The sequence below is a fragment of the Ciona robusta genome, chromosome 1 (genome assembly GCF_009617815.1).
Source record: "Ciona robusta chromosome 1, ASM961781v2".
NCBI lineage: Eukaryota > Metazoa > Chordata > Ascidiacea > Phlebobranchia > Cionidae > Ciona > Ciona robusta.
The window spans coordinates 8,182,057-8,203,961 of record NC_143235.1 but is presented as its reverse complement, the minus strand read 5'-3'; the positions used below and the strand labels follow the sequence as shown (position 1 = coordinate 8,203,961).

At 33.8% G+C, this 21,905-nt stretch overlaps 2 protein-coding genes across 5 annotated transcripts; both read right to left on the bottom strand.

The window, feature by feature from the left end:
• Positions 1-25: 25 nt before the first annotated feature.
• On the bottom strand, positions 26-4,009 carry LOC149742658 (bactericidal permeability-increasing protein-like). The gene is made up of 6 exons (XM_089894151.1): positions 3,286-4,009; positions 3,129-3,228; positions 2,947-3,072; positions 2,797-2,896; positions 2,614-2,742; positions 26-2,552 (listed from the first exon to the last, which is right to left on the bottom strand). The coding sequence occupies exons 1-6, from the start codon at positions 3,464-3,466 to the stop codon at positions 2,499-2,501; spliced, it is 690 nt and encodes a 229-aa protein (XP_089750277.1). The 5' UTR covers positions 3,467-4,009; the 3' UTR covers positions 26-2,498.
• A 738-nt stretch (positions 4,010-4,747) lies between these two features.
• LOC149742657 (uncharacterized) lies at positions 4,748-20,270 on the bottom strand. Of its 4 annotated transcripts, XM_089894110.1 has the most exons (34): positions 20,012-20,270; positions 16,420-16,614; positions 16,086-16,187; positions 15,882-16,031; positions 15,515-15,709; positions 15,031-15,120; positions 14,748-14,903; positions 13,970-14,164; positions 13,609-13,707; positions 13,368-13,523; positions 13,119-13,313; positions 12,891-12,989; positions 12,516-12,671; positions 11,932-12,040; positions 11,682-11,860; positions 10,871-11,143; positions 10,573-10,799; positions 10,341-10,505; positions 10,038-10,239; positions 9,873-9,969; positions 9,425-9,550; positions 9,211-9,330; positions 9,035-9,153; positions 8,915-8,975; positions 8,608-8,696; positions 8,299-8,385; positions 7,247-7,365; positions 6,817-6,913; positions 6,692-6,762; positions 6,503-6,637; positions 6,189-6,332; positions 5,496-5,641; positions 4,886-5,021; positions 4,748-4,829 (listed from the first exon to the last, which is right to left on the bottom strand). In XM_089894110.1, exons 1-34 carry the CDS (start codon positions 20,070-20,072, stop codon positions 4,761-4,763), a joined length of 4,620 nt encoding a protein of 1,539 aa, XP_089750236.1. In that variant the 5' UTR covers positions 20,073-20,270; the 3' UTR covers positions 4,748-4,760. The 4 variants fall into 4 exon arrangements, with proteins under 4 accessions (XP_089750236.1, XP_089750235.1, XP_089750237.1 ...); XM_089894109.1 differs by having other exon boundaries at positions 13,119-13,523; XM_089894111.1 differs by lacking the exon at positions 20,012-20,270 and adding an exon at positions 17,186-18,317 and having other exon boundaries at positions 13,119-13,523.
• Positions 20,271-21,905: the final 1,635 nt, after the last annotated feature.

The window sequence follows — 21,905 nt, the reverse complement described above, 5'->3', positions numbered from 1 at the left end:
TGTAAAACTTTATCCTCACGGCTCCCATAGACCGTCGTTAATTGTTTAAAACACGATCAGAATATTTAGTTATTATGTGTCAAAAGTGTCCCATCTTCTCCCACTCTACTATATATATCTTTATAATGACAAATATACATTGTTTGTATGTGTTCGATTCCTGAGGTGTTGTTACCGTGGATGATTTATGTAAATATTTCAAAATATAATGATTAAAATAATATAATAACAAAAAAAACAGAGCTTTCTCCGTAAAGTCCATTTGCTGCCAATCTTAACTATGCCTTAATAAATACATCTATTCCAGATGTTTATTACCGACCGATCTTTCCTTTGTCTGGTACAGAGTCGGTATATAAACATGTTTATATATATACAGACTACGGTCTGGTAGTGATTTATACAAATCGCTATACGTACAGTGTTCTACGGCTCACCTATCATACTGTAGAATGCAATGTTTGATTCGATTATTTTATGACAACAGAAACGTCACCACCATTATACGTACGTATGGTGGAAGCATATATAACGGAGTGCGTGTGGGTGTATGCATGGCCTAGGCCTACTCAATACTAGGAATAGCCTACACCTAAACTGCTCAGAAAATAAGAGGTCCATTGACGCGAACAGTGCCCATTATAATGCATTGTTTAATCAGAGTTTCATGAATGGAATTTTGAATTTCAAAATGGCGTTTACAATCAGTGCAGTTGCAGGTCTGTTGTGTTTGCAGTGGTTTTGTTAGAATAAAAACTTATTAAATCGATTTAACGAGGTATAGTATCTTACATAGAAGCTAGAAATAGTGTTTACAGCAGTTGTAGTCATTTTAGTATGCATAAATTACTGATTTAAGAGTCCTTTCATAGTATACTGAAGTGATTCAGTATACTATGGTCCTTTACTATAAACAGTCATCCAGTATAGCCTTTTCCAAATGCCACAGCATACATTCAGATCGAGATTAAACCTTGTTAAAACGACATTGAAACTAAAAAACAGCAATGTTGATACGACAGATGGGTTAGTTTAAGTTATAAAACATTACTGAAGTATATCTACCCAGATGACATTTTAACTTATTATAGTTATATGTTGTGTCGAACGTTTGATGTACAGCAACTTAATACTGTAGTGTAGAATCAATAAATGTAATGAATGAATGTAACTTATTTATCCTCGCGTGGCCGGAAAACGACAGTCGTTATAACACGGGTGTTCATACACCCCGTGCCAGTTTTTTTTTGGGGGGGGGTTCATTATTTTTAAGTATGGCTGATAATTTGGACAACCCATTAGTGACCACTGGGTTAAAGCAATTGCCGTGTCTTGCCATATATTAGTTTAGAATGGACCTAATTAAACGTATAGATGACATGTTTTAAATAGTTGACAGTTTTATTTAAGGGGTTGTCATTCTATTAATAAAGGTTTGATATTATAAAAAAACATGTTATCTGTAAGGCGCCGTGGCAAAATGGTCCTGGAACGCGATCACGTGACATCCATGTGTGAATTATAGCACCTCTGGTTACTTAACTAGATGTTGTGTTGTAAATTAATAAAGCTATGATAGTATAAATTCATGCCATCACATAAAAAAGATTGTGGTCTATTTATTAAATTTATTCAAGGAATCAATCACACGTTATTTAGGCCGAACAATTTATAGTTTTTAAGAATTTTTAATTTGTAACTATTTTTTTCACATTGTATAAACATAAAGCATAGTTCCCGTGCTTAATATTATTTTTACTTCAAAAGTATTCACCATTATAAATAAATAAAAGTGCAAGTATGCAAAAATAATCGATTAATAGATACACTTAACTGACAAAGTGAACCAATACATTAAGCATAGGGTCGGTTAACAACAACATTTTAGCAATAGAGTTGCCTAATATATACAGAAGTGCCCGTGTCTGTAATAGTAACAGCATTCTAACCAAAGGGTACCGTTGTATGAGTATTTTCATTGGAGCTCTCTTGTTGTTCTTTGCCTTATTAGTTCCCGGATATTTTATTTCTCAAAAACTCAAGTCTAAGATCCAATCAACAAAACAAATCAAAATTTATATTCATGAACCTAAGGAAACGTACAAAACATCATATAGTAGTGCGGGGTATCATGGGATCCGCTTTCATTATCTTTTCCCATCCCATTTGGGAGTAAAAAAAAGAATATATTTACAGAATTATGCAACCGTAACCCCATGACTCTGAAACAGCGTTCTTAGATGATAAAAATACTTTCGGAAATATTAGGCTTATAGGTGCTTACGGTATATTCCATTTATCCCACAGTACTTAGCGAGTAAAATTAGTAATTACTTTCCTTTTTGATCAAAAACGGTAGGTACAAAATGTACAGTAATCTTTACTTATTATTTATGGTAATTCACATATCGTTATAAAGTAAATTTGGGCACGTATCGTTATAAAGTAAATGCAAAACTACAGATGTGGATTGAACACACAAACGCCACGGAAATTGTCTAATAGCATGTTTCAAAGCTCTTTAACAACTCGTTGTCGATTGCTGGACAGAGCTGCAAATTAAAAACGTCAAGGAAAAGAGAAGATGTAATTACAAACGTAATGCCACAGTACCTGTGTTTGCAAGCCTTTCACGATGCCTTCCTTCATTGCTTCCAATATAATATTGTAAAGCCAGGCTGCTGTCCCTGATGTTTCAATCGATACATAATATACAGAAGCTTTACAACCCAGTGTATTTATCTATAAACAAGCTCTAAAGAAACACGACATATATCTACAGAAAATAGAACTTACTGTGGATTTACCGCATTTACTTTTGGGAACAATCAGATTCAGATCAATAAAAATATCGGTTGCTTTTCCGAAAAAATGTCCGCTTTCGTCGATCATGAGACTGAAAATAAAACTTAATTGTTCTGTGATGGAACGAGTATTTATACTTACTATCTAAACCGATAGTCGCCGTCAATCAGAAAGCTACCACGCTGGATGACGTATCGAAGTGCTGTGTTCGGAAATTCTGTAAGTTTTACCGCAGTTGTTTCCATCGCAAGTGGTTGAATGCTTACACTGAATTTTGGGGAAATTGGAATTTGTAACAAAAATATCTCAAATAAATCGCTTACCGAGAGAACCCGTACTTAACGTTTCCCACTGTTGTCATCCACTCTCCAGCAATGTCGTTCAGAGATATGTTTTTTGAAAGAAGATGGTCGTCATCAGTTACTAAAAAACGCGATTTAAGGCTGCGTTGCCACGTGATCAGCTACCATGCATACATACGTATGGCAAATATACATTCTGATTTTGTGTTCGAATCTTCATCTGTTGTAACCGTGGATAGTTTATGTAAATTTTCCAAGATGTAACATAGAAAATAATATAGTAACAAACTACAAAACTTTCTTCTTGCGTAAATTCTGTTTGCTGCCAATCTTAAAAATTTCTTAATAAACACATTCATCACAGATGTTTATTACCGACCAACCTGTCCTTTGTATAGTAGATTCACAAATCGCTATACGTACACAATGAGTGTATGCGACTTCCGTATCTACTGTATAGGCCTAATGCAATACTTGGTTTGTTTGCTTCATGACAACAGAAACGTCACGACCATTATACATAGGTACGTATGCTGGAAGCACATATGACGGAGTGCGTGTGGGTGTATGACATATGTTATATCAGTCGAAAGTTTTCTTTTGATTCTGGCTAATGCCAAAATTAATTAAACGTATAGATGACGTTTGTTTCATGTTTTAAATAGTGATATAAAGGTTAACAGTTTTATTAAGGTGTTGTCATTCCATTAATAAAGGTTTGATACTTTAGTAAAAAATTATCTGTAAGGCGCCATGGCAAAGTGGTTACCGAGCCGCTGGCCCAGAATTGAAGGATTCGAGGCTTGATAAGGTTATCTTGTGTGTGGGTCCTTGGGCAAGACACTGAATAGCAGTTGCTCGAACCCAATGTTTCTATTATTAGGCCTATGGATGTCTAAGTTTTTAGCCATACATTAAAACAAAAAAAGGAAATTCAAAAAAAAAAATAATCACCCACAAAGTTACGTGAGTCTTATAACGACTGTCGTTCCTTGCCACGCGCGAATAAATAAGTTACATTCATTAATAAAGATGTAAACAATTTTGGTCTATTTATTAAATTTATTCACGAAATCAATCACATGTAATTTATTAGCCGCAACAATTTATAGTTTTGAATTAGTTTTGAATTTTTTAACTATTTCACATTGTAAAGTACTTAATATTTTTACAAGTATAAACTAAAGCATAGTTCCTGTGTTTAATATCATTATTGCTTAGCCAGCATTATTCACCATTATAAATAAATAAAAGTGCAAACATGTAAAAATAATTGATTAAAGGATACACTTAACTCACAAAGTGAACCTATACATTGAGCATAGGTTACCGAGAAAACCCGTAATTCACAACAACACTGTAGCAAATTGAGTATAGCCTTATATATACAGAAGAGCCTGTGTCAGTAATAGTAACAGCATTCTAACCAAATGGAACCATTGAAAAGTATTTACACTTGTTAATCGGGCAAGACACTTAAACGTTAACCTTATGTTGTCCAAAATTTTCTCAGCCATACATAAAAAAACAAAAGAAAGTTAAAGTAGATCAGCTGCTCATTACATTTATGGTAGAAGGTGTATGAATCAGAACACTCATGTTATAATGAATGGCTGCCAAGCAAGGACTTTGATTAGATATTGTTTTTTTAAATCATTTTAATTCTGTGTTTCCAAGTTCATTACATTCACTTAGAATTTTGTGCAGGAATATATACTGTTCCTGTGATAAAAAATAAATGTTAAACACTGCAGCAAACACAAATCAGTTTTACCAACCAAGTTCTGCACCATATCCATCCTTTGCCTTCTCATGTTTAGCACAGTCCTGAACACATTAACTTTATTCTTTGACTTTGTTTCATTGAGTAAGATATCCAACCCTATGTACACCCCAGTACGACCTGCTCCAGCACTGTTAAAACAAGAAAAGGTTGACTGATTTTATGTGGTATTGGTGGCAAATATAAGAAAGTTTTAGAAATGTTGTTGTACATTTGGGTTTCAAAAACTCTTGCAACCATGGACATTTTTTTTGAATTTTGAATATTTTACGGTGGACTTTAATCTTCTGTTGAATTGTTTGTTTTACTAAAGTAGCATGTAAAGAATAATGCAAACAAAAAAATTAGTGAATTTATGCATTTTATTTAAATTACACATTAGTGCGGTAAATATTTATAACAATGTAGGCGATGAAACAATGTTTTTTTTCAGTACAATTGTTGCAGACCGAAAACCTAGATTTAAATCTCACATCCACTGTTATCTATTATCAAGTAGAAGCCTTTTTTGAATGTTGATTAACTTTGCCAATTTATTTGTGGGACTATAGCAATGACCATTGAGTTTCATTCTCACTGCACTAGAAAAAAATATATTACATTACCTGCCATGTACAACAATTGGAAATTGTTTTCCATCGAAAAGACTTGTGTTTACTTGCTTCTGCATTTGAATCAAATGTGCGGTGGTTACAGGGACATTTTCATCTAACCATTCTTTGTATTGGAATTGCTGAATCTTTCTTAATACCTAAACATAACAAAACAGTTCAGAAAATATACCCACTTGTTTTGTGATATACCTTTCAGAAACTGTTTCGGCCACGGACTAATTTTTAAATATTTTTTACCATATGTTTTGGAGTTAAATTTTCTTTAAACTAGCGTAAAATAATATTGTTGATAGGATACTTTGGCAAGACACCAGGGAATCTGTGATTTAAGCGGAGTTGGCTATTTGACTTTGGATAGTACCATCTCTAGATCATAGATACGAGATTGTGGCTTGATACTGATACTTTTGTGGGCATATGTATCCTTGCGCATGACAAGGTTCCATAGGGGTAGTCCAAATTGTCAGCCATACAAAAAAAATATCACTCACAGAGTTACATATTTGGTAACTGGTAAGCAGGTATGGGTGTTATGAAACAGAATACCCATGCTTGAACAACTTCTGCATGCAAAGATTAGTGACAGTTTAAATAACTGTACAGTTCATATACTAAATTTGTTTTGTTCTAGTAAGACTGTAGATCTTAGTTTGGGCAACCCAGCTATATGCAACAATATTGTACCGTTGCATATTCATTTTTGGTTTCTTCAATATGTATTGTTCTTAAAACATACGAGCCACAATCAACCTCTTTAACAGTTTCAACATTGTATACATCATACATGCAGCATTGTCCCTGTTCAGGCCAGTACTTTGCACATTTTCTCTGCAAATAAACGACATACAATTTAACTTAACATAAACATAACATGAAAAATTAAAAATCCTTCAATAACATTACAAAGATCATAATAATTAAAACAACAAAGAGGTAGGAATTAACAACAAAATCACAGAAGTCACAGAGTATGTAACACTCAACATTATTTATTTTACCTTGCCAGCTTCAATAGTGTTAGTAAGCATAACTATAACCAAACATTCCTGTTGCCAAATCATTTTCCAGAAATCTCCAGTTGTTCCATCCATTGGACCTTGTGTTGCTATGAACTTATGTTTCTGGCAATAACCCTACAACAGAAATGTAGGTTATTCCTTTAATAACTAACCAACAAACTAACTTACGTCAATGTAATTTGCATTTATATATCCATGATTTGTGTTTGTTCCTCGCAGCATGACTCTTGTACAATCATCTAGAAAAGCAAATGATAAATCATTGATCGCATAAAACAAAAAAATCAACTGACATGGCAAAATATTGTTGTATCTATTTTTCTTCTTGTTTTCCGGCAGTTCAGCATGTGTCTTTGTAAGTTTTATTTCATCTGTAGATTTTGTCAGCTCCTTAAACACAATGAACCATAAGACAACATATGGTAGCCTATAGGTCAAATCAAATAAATACACAACAAGTATTGACATCCATTGTTCACAAACAATGACCAATAGACACCATCTTGATTCTGGCATGTCATGTTAATGGCATGCTTTAGTATTAGATAACAGCAGATAGGTAATTTGATAATCGAGACCTTCATTAAAACTTTTGTTTTGTTGATTGTATTATATTGGAGAGCATCTAGCTTAAAGTTTTTTAATATTTTGCAACGTGCCATTACTAAAGCATACGTCTTTTATATTCAAATGGTGTTCGTGTATAAAGTTTTTGCTTTTTACCCGAAATTGCTTTTTAAAATCATTAGAACGCAACATCTCCTTGCATCTGTTCACAAAGATTGTGTTTGGAATGCTCAAGTCAGTATTTTTAATCATTAAGTTCAACTCAACATATCCATCTGTAATACATAGGACGAAGTATATTAATTTGTATTCAATGTATATCACTTAGAACAGGGGTTCTTAAACTTTTTGAAGCGCGCCCCCCCAATGAAGATCTCAACAAACTTGCGCCCCCCCTTTTTGTTAAATTATCACAGTGGTGTTCAATTGATTTCTGCCATGATCCACCACAGCCAAACCTGACATATTGGACATGCTTAAAACCGCACCCCCCTGGTTGACTGTATCTGTATTATTACGTAAAACACATTATCGCGATCAACGCAAAAGTGAAATCAAATAACCGTTCGGTTTACGTTTGCGTCGTAGTTTAGCCTCATATTTACCTTGTTTTTCTTAGTCAGGTAGACTGTTTGTTACGAAATAGTAGGGATTCATTGTATCATAATAGCGATTGTTTTGCCTGGCAATTAATTACGACACTCAATTAATTACGGCAATTAATTACGGCAAATCACACGGCGATTATTTGCGTCATAATAGGGATTGACACCTCATCATTTAGCATGTGTAAGAGGTTTATAAACAGGCTTAAATGTTTGCTTTTTTAATTTAACTTTTACGTGCGTCGTATTTTAGCCTTTTGAACACCAATGTAATAACACTTTATTTTATAGTTTTTCGCGCCCCCCTTCCGAGTGTTACACGCCCCCCAGTTTAAGAGCCACTGACTTAGAATGTTACATATGTAAATATGTATGAATAAATTACATTCATACCAATTGGGCACAGATACAAAGCTTTTTTGGGTGAAAAAAAAAATTTAAATTACTACTTTCTCTTATTAACTTAGGTGTTTAAAAATTTATTGTTCCTAAGAAAAATATTTTACTGAGGAGGGCCCTACACTTACTTCTTTTAATTTTTATACATTAATTTATCTATACAAAATTTCGTTTTCACATAAGTTACAGTTGTCTTCCTATTACCTTGTATGGAACTATTCCCGGGTGATAGTTCATAAGATGTCTTATTCAACTTTGGTTTCTGTTCAACCTCCAAGTTAACGTATGCTTCTGAAATTTTACTGTTTCTTTATATGCCTGTACTAGTTTAGCATTTATTTTTTATTAAAGAAAAAATAAGTTAGTCGTGTCAACACATGAGTGTAACAATAACTTACTGACAGCGTTTACTGACAGGTTTTGAGAATGTGCGGATGAATATGTATAACTAATTTACTGACGTGCAGATGTACGAATACTTACGAACAACAACCACATGCATTTACTATTCACCTTCACAGTTCGTACCATCTTGTTGCAAAGCCTGTTCAGGCTGAACAAATTCAACCTTTTGCGATCTACTTTGTTTTAAACAGTCACACCTGTGTAATAAATGATATATATATATAAAATATTTGTGTTGTTAAGTTATAAATGAGAAAAATGCACTTGTGTATTGTTTTTACTTTAGATTAATGTTAACCCATTGCTCACCAACTTTTTTAACTTTATAAACACATTTTTAAAGGCAAATTAAAAAAAAAGTTTTTTAAAGAGCATTCTAGTAATTGGAAATCAGTGATCCAAACTACATCTTTACCTTCGTTTTCCAATAAAGTAAGCAGCTGCTGAAACAACCAAAGTAGACAGAGCAACCACAACTAAAAACAAATGATTTTGTTACATAATCTATGCAGTTAATAAGATATGTTGATATTACTTGCTATTGTGACTGTCTTGGAAGTTGAAGGCAGGCTTGCAAGTGGGGTTGCAACAATTGGTTGACTAGTTTGTGTCAAGTAAACCCCATCAGCTAAACTTAATGTTACGACCTGAAATCTAAAATAATTTTTATAGACCAGATATGTTTTATAAAACTAAGAAAAATAATTTCACTTGTATGTGATTCCACTTGACATCAACTTGTTGGTACAGCTTATTGTATGAGATGTGTCCACTTTACACTGGGTTGTTGTGGTTGATGATAAACCCAATTGTAAGTTTTTTTCATTAAACCTTAGATGAAACAATATATCAGCTACCTAATAAGGCTGCTTAAATATTTAATTACTGTGGATTCAGGACCAGTAATGGTCAGCTTAAAACTAACCTTGGTAATACTGCAACACAATATGAAGAAGAGTTAGAGTTTGTTTTCATGTTTTGTATTTCCATCCATGTGTAGGAATCTCTATATTGCTTGCTTCCTTTTTTACCACCGATGACAAGATAACAACTAAATATAAAACAAGGAAGACAGTAGTAGTTACATTAGATTCATCATTTGTGTCATAGCACTTTAGCAATAGAACTAAAGGTTAACAGTTTCAATTCCTGATGATGCTACCATCGTGGACTGTGCGTCTACATGCAAATCACTACAACGGTGATTGCTCCAACTTAGTAGTATTTAAAAGGCTTGTCAGATTGTTAGCCATACAAGAAAACCATAAACCAAAAAATTATACACTTGATACTTAACTGAATGTGAGGATAATAACCAAGTACATTCATTCATGTGAATGATCCAAAGCAATAATCAACAAGTGTTATTTCACCTGATTGGTCCGTTAGTTTCGTCAGCTTTATTAACTTGTATATGTGAAGTGGTTGCATAACTTCCTACTATTCTGGGAGTTGGTATGTTGGCTGGTGCTAAAATAAATCAACTTTATTATATTTGGTCACATTTAACATAATACATATTGAACCTTTTAATGTACCTTGCACTTGGGAAATGCATTTTCCTGTAACTAGAATATATTGACTAAGTTCAGAGCAAGTCTTAGTAGCGACTGTGATGATATGTTTGCGATTTGGTTCCATTTGAAAATTATATGGTTGACTTAGTGTTGTATGTGTTACAGTTGTTACAATATCAGACATATACAGTGCTTTCTTGTTTAAACTGCTTGTCACAACAATCTGAAACAAGTTTTTTGTTGCATTACAAAAATACTTTCAATGATGTTTATTTTCTGTACATCTACACACGATAGAAAATATAAATGTGTACATCAACTTACACTTGCTCCAATTATTCCAGTTTCTGGTCCTTTTAGCCACGATATTAAACATTGAGTTTTATTAAAATCTGTATTTGCACTTGCTGACACAATACTTGGTTTTTCACCGGCTGTTCTTCCAAGTGTTTGGTCAATTTTACTTGAATACTTTGGAAAGAAATGTATCTGCCAGGATATGATTAAATAAGCGGCAACTGATGTCATATCATTAGAAGATGTCAAACTAACCTACCTTTACAGTATACTCTGTCCTTGGTGTCAAGTTATCAAAGGTGATTGAGTAATTGTTGTCCTTTGTTGATGATTGTGCGAGTGTTTTTATGTAAGTTTGGACTGAATTCGTAACACTTACATTATATACAATGTTGCCAGTTGTTTTGGTAATATCTGTCCAATTAATTTGTAGTTGGTTACCAGGGCAACTACCAGGTGAAACAATGAATGCTGAGCTTGAAGGATCTGAGATAGTTAAGATATCATTAATACTGTGCTATTATATGAAGTTATTAACTAATAGAATATGACCCTACTTGAAAATCCAGCTTTTGATACTTTGTTTGAGGAACCATTGGTAGTAGTTGCCCAACACGAAACAATGTCTTTATTTCCAAATATTAATAAGGGAGAAACTTGACTCAATACTTCATGTGTATTTAACACTGTGTTGGTAATAAATGAGACGTTTTCCTTAACTATGACACCATTAACACTCCAATAGACAGTAGGTGAAGTTTCGCCGATAAATTTGCATGCGTATGTTGATGTCTCTAATTTACTTTCAAGTAATCTTGGTCGTTTGTCAACTGAAAAATAAGATCATGCAAGCATTTGGCGAATTATATGTATTTTTTGTTCACTATTGGATGGACCATTTTTTTATTTGCCGCATATTTGAAAATAATTAATATATTTTGTTATAATGAAACTGGAATCGTACAAAAATTAGAGTTCTCGGTCAAAATATTTTAGTTATTAAATAAATGTTACTTATTTATTCTTGCGTGGTTGGGCTAGTTGTCCAATGACACACACACTTGACATAATGATGGAAGAATTGAGCATAAAATCAGAATTCTCTGGTTAAGAGTTTAACTGCTGTACTATCAGTGTGTGGATATAATTTGGGTAAGGTCCTTGTCGAGAATCTGGCATTTAAGCAAGATTTGGCCCTTTACCCTAATACCAGTTGGTTACGATGCAAGCACCTAAGGCACTGAGCCGTACATATTCATAATGTTTGTATCTTATGTCAGATACTTAACAGCGACGGTATATAAAATTTATAACAATTTCACACTTTTATTTTACATAAACTAACCAAAATAAATTGTTTTAACTTACTTTTTACAGTAGTTTGTGCAGATTGGTTAAGAGAAGTAGCATTGCAAGTATAAACCCCAGAATTCTGACTTAAAGCACGGGTAAAATACAAACGTGATGAGGTATTACCATTCAGTGTAGGTTGGGTAATTATTTGATAAACTGGTTCACTTGTGTTTATTGAAACGTCCTCTGAGTTTCTGTAAGTCACAAAAACAACTGTCTCATACCCTCTATTTATTTAAGAATTATTTTAATAATTAAAACTGACATTTTCCATGAGACAGGTGGTCCAGGGCTGCCATGAGATGAACAGATTACAGAATCTTCTCCATACTTTATATTTACAGCGGTGGGTGCAACCAGTGTGGACCCTTTAACTTTTAAAAAATAATACTTAATGAGTGTAAATTTTTACATACACCTTTCATTATATACAAACCTTTAAAGACAGTACGCTACCTGCATAAACTTACAAAGTCTCGCTGAATTGTTTTAATTGAAATTTTTATTTTGATGTACAAACGTTTGATTGCGTTAAGTTATGAATTTAATATAATAATAAATTAGATGTTGTTAACAATCACAATTTAATAACAATTTAAGTAATAAATGTAGCAGGTTAATGAGTATTGTTGTTTAAAAAAAGTGACAACTTTGACAACCTATATTAACATACAACTTTTGCTGTATAAGAATGACGATCCATTAGTCACTATAGAGAAAGCATTTACTAATATGTGTCTTGCCCAAGGACACACACACCGTATATGGTAGCAGCATCAAGCTTTTAATCCGGTTACGAAATACAAATATTTAATGGTTCCAATATAATAGTAATTAATCTATATTTACCATTTATTTGACAAATATAATGAGCTTGAAGTGAGGGCTCGGTTGTTCTCCACATCCATATGTAACGATCAGGGTAAGAAGAAATCATTCCATATCCACCAATATTTGGGTAATAAATGTGCCAATTATTGTATTTACCCATTACCATGAATGGACCTACGTATATAGTGTATACTATCAATACAGTGGCTATGAAATATTAAGCGGTACAATTTACCTGCTAAAGTAGTCTTACTCACTCTTTAACTAAATATATAACGAATTAACGGTAAGTTAAGTTTATTTGATTGAAATAATTGTGAATAAAGGTAGCCTACCACTTACACTAACTTAACATGTAGGCCTATCTATTATATGATATAACATTAAACAAACCATCAACTCCACGATGAGTGGTATTAAAATAAAACTTGTCATGCGTTGTGCTCCATTCCCAACCAGTTTCATTTAATGTCTTTATTGCATCAATGTAAGCTGAAACGTAAAATATAGCATTGAAATGATGAAATAGTAAATTCTGAAACCACAATAATTTTATGACAGCAGAATGTCAGCAAGGTTTTAATGTTGTAAATTGTAAATGACATTGTCCAAAAATTAAACCATAGTAATTGCTTGTCATCCATTTTCCCGCTTTCTTGTAAGCAGCTCCTTTAGTTTGAATAAAGGTTTGAGTATCATTATCTGGTATAATTGCAAGGTGACCACCCAATTCAACACATGCTGATTTTGCATCAATATGACTTCCAGTTTGAGAAGAAAAAATGAAGTAATTCCCGTTGTAATACTCCATTGTGGCTGGGAATAAAAACAATACTATTACATACAAACGTTTTAAGCAAGGAGTATCACCTGCAGTCTGACAAATGTAATGAGCTACTGTTGATAATGAAGCAGACTTCCAACTCCATGCAAAAACACCAAGATTGGAACCAATCACTGAGTGTTTCCCATAATTAGGGTGATATATATGCCAGTTGTTAAACTTTCCATTAGTAATGGAGGCACCTGTTTTAGTTTGATAAAACAAGTAAATTCAAATAATAGTAAAAAATATGTCATGTTCAACATTGAAAAAACAATATTTATTTACTGGTTTGTCCACTTGGAGTTGTTCTAAAATAAAACTTGTCATGTGTTGTGCTCCATTCCCAACCAGTTCCATCTGATGTCTTTACTGCATCAATGTAAGCTGAAAATACATGGTACTTTATTTAAAGCGACATCATAACACTCAAAACAAGTACTTGCTGTCATTACCCATATTTAAATCTTAACTGCACCTATGTAAGAGTTCCTATTCGATTGCTTAATTTAATAAAGATTTGAAAAATATGATAACGAACTACAAAAGAATAGCCTATCCAAGTTATATTACCATAGACTTTAGCAATATAGTAATAGATCAATGTACAACTTTTAATATTTTACAACAGAGAAAATTAAATTTAAACCATCATTGCTTCTTGTTAACCATGTTCCCGCCTTCTTGTAAGCAGCTCCTTTAGTTTGAATGAAGGTTTGAGTATCATTATCTGGTATAATTGCAAGGTGACCACCCAATTTAACACACGCTGATTTTGCATCAATGTGATTCAAAGGTAATGGGGGGAAAGTATATAAGCTTTGTTTGTAGATTCCCAAATCAACTGTAAGGGAAAACACATCGGTTTATTTGCAGATAGGTAGTGTTGAAGCTAGGGTGAGCTCCAACTCGGCTGTAATCAACAAGCGACTGATTAGTAGTAACTTAACGAATGCTCTCTCATACGAATTGAATATATACAGAATGTATTGGCAACGAATAGATCCAAAACCACAAACAACCCAAACGACGATTACTTATAGAGAGAGATTAAAAACAGTTATGGTTCAGTCGCTAGAATAAAAGAATACATATGTAAATGCTGGACAAAACAACAACACACTACACTGAAACAGAACTGCAAAATTGCAAATAAAAACGTGGTTAATGCGTCATCTCCCCATCACACACACTAAAATGACGTCACAGTACACTGGCGGGAAACGAAAGGAAAACAACAAACGTAATTGTAGGAGTTAACAGGTGGCATCTGTGAATGAATTACACTTGTTTATTCTCACACATGACAGAGTTACCCTGTATGCAACTTTATGAGTTACTGTTTTATTTTAGGGCTTGAACTTGGACAACCAACTAGATTTCGCTGGGTTGCAATAAAAAGATATTTTAAATAACAAGAACTTTACCTGTTATTTGACAAATATAATGAGCCACAGTTGAGGCATGAACCGATATCCAGCTCCAATCATAAAATCCTAAATTAGCCCCAACAACAGCATATTCTCCAATATTTGGCTGGTGTACGTGCCAATTGTTGTATTTTCCATTTTGAATGTTTTGACCTGTTTCAGATATTTAATACATTATGTTTAAACACTATCTTTTGAGTTGCTTTAAAAAGGTTTTAATTTGCTTCACAAAATTACAAAGTAAACTCTTTGAAACAACATTTATACGTAAAGTTTTTACCGTCTCGCCTCATAGTTGTCTTAAAATAAAACTTGTCGTGTGTTTTATTCCATTTCCAACCATCTGAGGTCTGCACTGCATCAATGTATGCTAAAGAATATGGTAGCTTTGAAAGTAAGAAACTATATAAGTTATTTTTACTTAGCGGCAGACATCTGGAGGGAACGAGGCCATAATAAAAACAATTTTTATTTTTTTATATATTTTTATTAAATTTATGTCTTTTTGTTATTTTTTGTAATAATAAAAAGTTGATTGGTTTATTGGATAAAAATGCAGTTACAATGACTTATAGTTCTTTTTTAGGCGGCTTGTCATTTCTCATTATGCTAAAGTACCTCAATTAAGGTGGGTGGGTTTTACTAAAAAATTATTGTATGTATTTTTTCACTTTGGCCTACAAAACCTTAAATTGAAGCGTAATATGGCTAGACAGTAGACATAAGTAAGTGAAATAATTGAAAACAGTTAATTCATATTAAACCAGTATAATTGCTTGTCATCCATTTTCCTGCACTCTTGTAAGCAGCTCCTTTAGTGTGAATAAAAGTTTGAGTCTCTGCATCCGGTATAATTGCAAGGTGACCACCCATTCCAACACATGCAGATTTTGCACCAGCATGATTTGCAGTGAATGGAGAAAACATATATTGACTTCTTTTGAAGTATTCTAATGTGACTAAAATATGATATTCGTTTGTTTTAACATTTTCTTTACATATCTTTACAGGATACTGTTTTAACCCATTCTTTTTATGTTGAGTAAATTATACTTATTAGCATCGAAAGTAAACATATATTTTTTGCATTGAAACAAATATGTAACATAAACCAACATATAAAATTTTTACCTGGAATTTGACAAATGTAATGACCAACAGTCGACGGGTCAACAGAAATCCAATACCATGAAAAAGCTCCTGTTCCTAATACTGCTGCACTTCCTGTACTTGGATGTTGTGGATGCCAGTAGTTATGCATTCCATTTTCCTTAAACCGGTCTGTTTTATAATATATAATAAGAAAATACATTTTTGAGAGTATTATATATTCACTTTCATCATCACCACGCGGAGTTGTTCTAAAATAAAACTTGTCATGTGTTGTGCTCCATTCCCAGCCAGTTCCATCTGATGTCTTTACCGCATCAATGTAAGCTGAAAATACATGGTAGCCTAACCTGCAATGAAGCGACCACAGAAGCAGCAGTGCTGATTTCAGATCATCAGATTAAATATGTGGGTTTAAGTGAAAAATGTTATACATGGGTTAAAAATGTTATACATGGGCAATTATTATGTATAATGTTTGGGTTTTATTAACCACTTTCGATTTTTGTTTGACACTTCCTACTATCACCATTCCGCAATCACCCTTAGAGATACAAACCATAATTATTGCTTGTCATCCAATTTTTCGTTCTATATTTGTAAATGAGTCCTTTGTTTCGAAGAAAATTTTCAGTTTCCCAATCTGGTATAATTGCAAGGTGACCACCCATTCTAACACATGCAGATTTTGCACCAGCATGATTTGCGGTTTGTGATGAAAATATGAAATAGTATCCATTGAGATAATCGAATTCTGTTTAAGTGCAACATTTATAATTTTTGTATTCAATCATAAACTTCTAGAGATTAAGAATACCCGCTGCTTGGTTACCAACTAAGAGAGTGCTCTTACAAGGGACCTAGCAAATATTTCTTTGAACAAATATTATTAATTGCCTGTTAACACTACATAATATCTCATGAAACTTTACCCAAATTATAACTAACTGTTTAAAACAGGGAAGTGTATTGGTTGGTAAAATAAATTTACCACAGTAATAACCCGTTTCTTATAGCTTGTGCTGGGAAAATTGCTAGTAAACGCTTAATATCTATAAACGTATAAACGCGTAATGCCTATGTTCTGAAAAAATATCAGTACGTGCTCTAATGGAATGTGGGTATCCAGTTTAACCAGAGTATACTAAAAGATGTTTTAAGTATACTATGGTTTAACGCGCTGCTAATTAGTACTGAGTTGAATTACATTAACAGCGGGCGCGGGAATTCTAGTTTACCGAGGGCATGGCCTATAAAGCAGTGTTAGGAAGAGTTGTTGAGCGATAGCCAGCATGTGTTACGATGAATGAATATATGAAACTTACTTTAGTCTCGCGTGGCCGGAAAACAACAGTCGTTGTTCCAGCAACACGGTTGTTCCAGCTTACGAGTAACCATGTATGTTACTTTGTGGGTGATTATTTTGGACAGCCCATTGGTGACCACTGCTGGGTTGGAGCAATTGCCATTAAGTGTCTTGCCCAAAGACCCCAATGCCCATAATGGTAGCAGCGACGAGCCTTGAATCCATTACCTCTACGTTAGAGGCATGCGCGCTAACCACTTTGCCACGGCGCCGGACAGTGTGTGATACAATGAATTATATTACACACAAGCCACTTCTCATAAATTATCTCTAAGTGCATGTGACTAAATTTCAAATATATTTTTTACACATTATCTTTTTATTATGTCAGTACATATGTTATAATTACCCATGAGGTATAAATTAAAAGCAAACCTTTCAAAGTTTGTAAATAAAAACACCCAAACCTACAACGTGGGGTAAGATGGGACAACAAATAAAAGATTTTATATTAATATTATTCTGCAACTTGTAGTGAACCTACTAATTATCCCGCTATGCCAGTCACTAAACTTTATATACATAGTTTAACAATGACATTTTGTGCTGAATTCATCCCTAACTAAAGCCATATTAACCTTTGGTTGTTTTTCTCACAAAACTGAAATTAATTATAAGACAAAAAAGTACGAAATGAATGAATGAATGAATGAATGAATGAATGAATGAATGTAACTTACTTTATCCTCGCGTGGCCGGAAAACGACAGTCGTTATAACACGGGTGTGCCCCTCGCGCCAGCTTACGAGTTACCAAGTATGTTACTTTGTAGGTGATTATTTTTTTGTGGATTTTTTCATTTTTATGTATGGCTGATAATTTGGACAACCCATTAGTGATCACTGGGTTGGAGCAATTGCCGTTAAGTGTCTTGCTCAAGGACACATTCACCCACAATGGTAGCAGCGACGAGCCTTGAACCCACTACCTCTGGGTTAGAGGCAGGCGCGCAAACCACTTCGCCACGGCGCCGGACAAATAGTTTAATCAACTGCATTAATGATTCAAACTGGCAAACCTCATGATTTCGGGAGTTTCAATATGATTTAGCGAGCATTCAAAATAAGTATATTAGGGTGGGGGAAGATGGGACACTTTGTCAAACGAGACTTTTTTTTAGTTTTCTTTTTACGAAACCCCATGTAATGATAATCAGGAAAATTATGTTACAGAATTATTCGTCAGTCGTATTACCACGACTTTATAAAACGCTCGTCAAGCCGATTACTGTTTTTAAATATTAAAAAAAAAAATTAAAATAGAAACAGTATATTTTGAAAAGGTAAAAAAATGCGAAATAGTAAGGTGCTTATTTTGAATGCTAGTTTTAGTTTTGTGAAAAAAAATTAGATATAAACATGAGGAAAATAGGCAGTGATCAATATGACTTTAACTTGGGATAAAAACAAAAGAAAAATAAAGTTTTAAAGTTTTAAAGTTATATATATAAAGTTTACATGGCAAAGAAACTAGCACAGCCTGTTAAATTCGGTAGGTTAACTACAAGTTGCAGAATACTGTTAATATAAATATATTTCAACTTGGTGTCCCAGCTTGCCCCACAGTGTAGTTTTGTATGTTTTCATTGCCAAACTTTAAAAGGTTTAATTTTAATTCAATAATTTAGGCTATACCTCAGGGGTTATTTAAATATAATATACTGATATATATAATAAAAAGATAATATATGGAAAATATATTCGAAATTCAGTAATTTGCACATAATTTATGTGAAGTGGCTAGTGCGAAAAAAACAATGTAACAATACCCAATTTGTAGAAAAATGTAAACTTTATTCACAGTTATTTTCACTTTTCTGTTATTACAAGTTATGCATTTGTAGGATACAATATTTATCAATTGAAGTTCAAACAATGCCAATTATCATCCATAATATAATGTATCGTTAACATATATGTTAAAAACTATAGCTGTGGGGCAAGGAAAAGAGTGTTTAAACTTGATTTTCAAAGCGTACAGTAGTTTCGTGTTATTTACGTGTATTAACAATAAATACATTTACTAATCAAAATTAACAATGATTTTAAACTGTCCCGTCTTATCCTGTGTGTTTTCGAATTTGTAAAATTTCACCTGATAGTACTAATTCGTGGTATTACTCCAAAACCGCCATGTATTTGGATTTTGGAAACATTTGGCAATATATGCCTTTAATTATGTGTACCATCTTCCCCCATTTGGCAATATATGGCAATATATGTGTACCATCTTCCCCCACTGTGCTATATAGCTTGCTTTTTGCAGCTATTAAAAAAAATGTTGTTCGTTCAACACCGAATTTTAATACATAACAACAGTAACCGCCATTGTCGCGCTCTGTTATTGTTCAACAGTGAGAATATCGAATAATACTAGCTTCAATTATCAAATGGGTACCCGTAAAAAGAGTATCCCATGTTACCCCGTGTCCTAACTTACCTCACACTACTATACGATTATTTCCTTTAATATTTTCCACACAGAAGTTTGTTGCGATTTTACTGTTTCTGCGATGACACATTAGCACAGCGTGCAGGTCGAGCATCAAAATGTTCACATTTTCATATTATGCGACCACAATGTGCAGGTCGCACTTTTAAATGTACCAATTTTCCACGAGCGCATTGCTCGCACATTGTGAGAAAAACTTTCGCAGCCTCCTCTCGCCCGCAAGGCGCCATTTTCTTTACGAAACATTTGAAGCCAAGGATATATTGGTAAAGAGACGCTTATAATGTATTTGGTGTGGCCTGTGACAAATTGTCTTGATTAGCTGATGGCTTACCTTGAGTCTTCGCAAACATGACAACTAACGAAAGGACGATTAACATGATTGCACAGTTCATCTTTACAGGTATCTCTGTCTCGTTACAGGAGGCAGGTTGACTACCTATAGTACTCCCTGGTCATAAATAAACAAGACGAATTCTCACTACAACATATGTCCTATGCGCCCAAGAAGATAAAAGTGAATGGTATTATGAACAATATCTCGCTGTAGTTATATCGTCCTTTAGATAACACTTTATGACTCAAAGTGCAACCACTAAAAAAACAAATAAAAAATGAACGCCCACTAACGAACCTAAAAAGGAATAATAATATGAATAATATGTCGTTGTAGTTATATCGTCCTTTAGATAACACTTTATGACTCAAACATGCCTACTCAAAACACAACCACTAAAAACAAAATAAAAATGAACGCCCACTAATGAAAAGAAATCTCTTCGTATGAAAGTATTTTATATTCGGTTTCTGCCGCTGCTGACTAATTTCCGAAATATTTTGTTCAAAGATAATTATACATAACCAAACCTCTCTCTCATTACGCCCATTGAAGAGGAAGGGGCGGAAACTGTTTTAATTTCTTCTTCTTACAGACAGTTGCTGATGAAAATCCATTTGTTGACAGGAAATATTTGTGCAATACGCACATTTCAAATTTGCCCACGCAAAATATTGAGTCATTCAATGACAAAAAAATAAAATGCTCAAGCGATACGGAACATCTGCCACAAGATTTCATATATTCCTAAATGCATGAATGATTGAGTCTATGGTGGGGTGGGGAAGATAGGACACCTTTTTATTATATTTTCTCGTACTGTCCCATTTGGTACTAAACAAAGAACATTCAAAGAATTATAAAACCTCCTCCGCTATATTCATTGGATGTGCTTATCCGTAGTGTGGCGTTTTAAGTATATTTTCACGTGTTAGTATTTTTTGCATTGTGCAATTACCGATTCAGTGTCTTTTGCGTCGCGCGGGCGGCTGCAGGTAGCATGCAGACACGCCCGCGGTTTAGCTTGCTTTCTTGCTTGCTATTATTAAGGGTTATTTTATATTCTGCTGTCTTTTAATGTTGTTTATGAGCAAAGTTTATACGCGTGCATTAACCACAGCTTTTATCGCATTTTATTAAATAGTATTTTATAGTACTTTGGGGTAAGAAAGGACATCATTGCCACATAATATCCAATTATACTGATCGTGTTTTAAAGAAATAACAACGCTCTATGTGAGCCGTAAGGATACAGTTTTATAATTTTTGAACAATAGAATGAAAAGGTGAACCATCTTACTCCAACCTATATATATGCGCTTAATGGAATTGTGGGTGACGCTAGCGGTACGCCGAAGTAGGGCGCCTGACCCATCTTAACGGTAAATTCCGTTACAGTGATGCTTTATTTTTTAATTTGTTTGTGCTTATTATGGATTTCCCCCAACTTGCCAGTATTTATGTCACGTTTGTTTTATGTCAGTCACTTTTTTTATGTATATATGAAACGTGCTAATAATTAGTTTGGCCACGGTTTAAAATCTTGGCATTGTCTCCATATGCTGCGAAATAAATTTCAAGTAAAAAATTGTTAAATATAGCAACGATGTGTTAGAGAGAGCTGGAAGGGTGTGACAATTGCGGTAATCATTGTTGATCATGTGAGCGATCGGTCGCGACCTCGTACATTACAGCGTCTCTTGCCGCAGACCTAGTACGCGATCACGTGGTATTAGCCACGTGTCGGCTCCCCCCTGAATCGGGCATTTGAACAAAAAATATTTTTAACTTGCTTCCCGTAAAGGCGGACAATTTCTTCACTGTAAGAGTGCGGGGATAGATGATGAGAGCGTAGTTTTAGTAACTTTTCAGTCAACATAGAATGTATTTG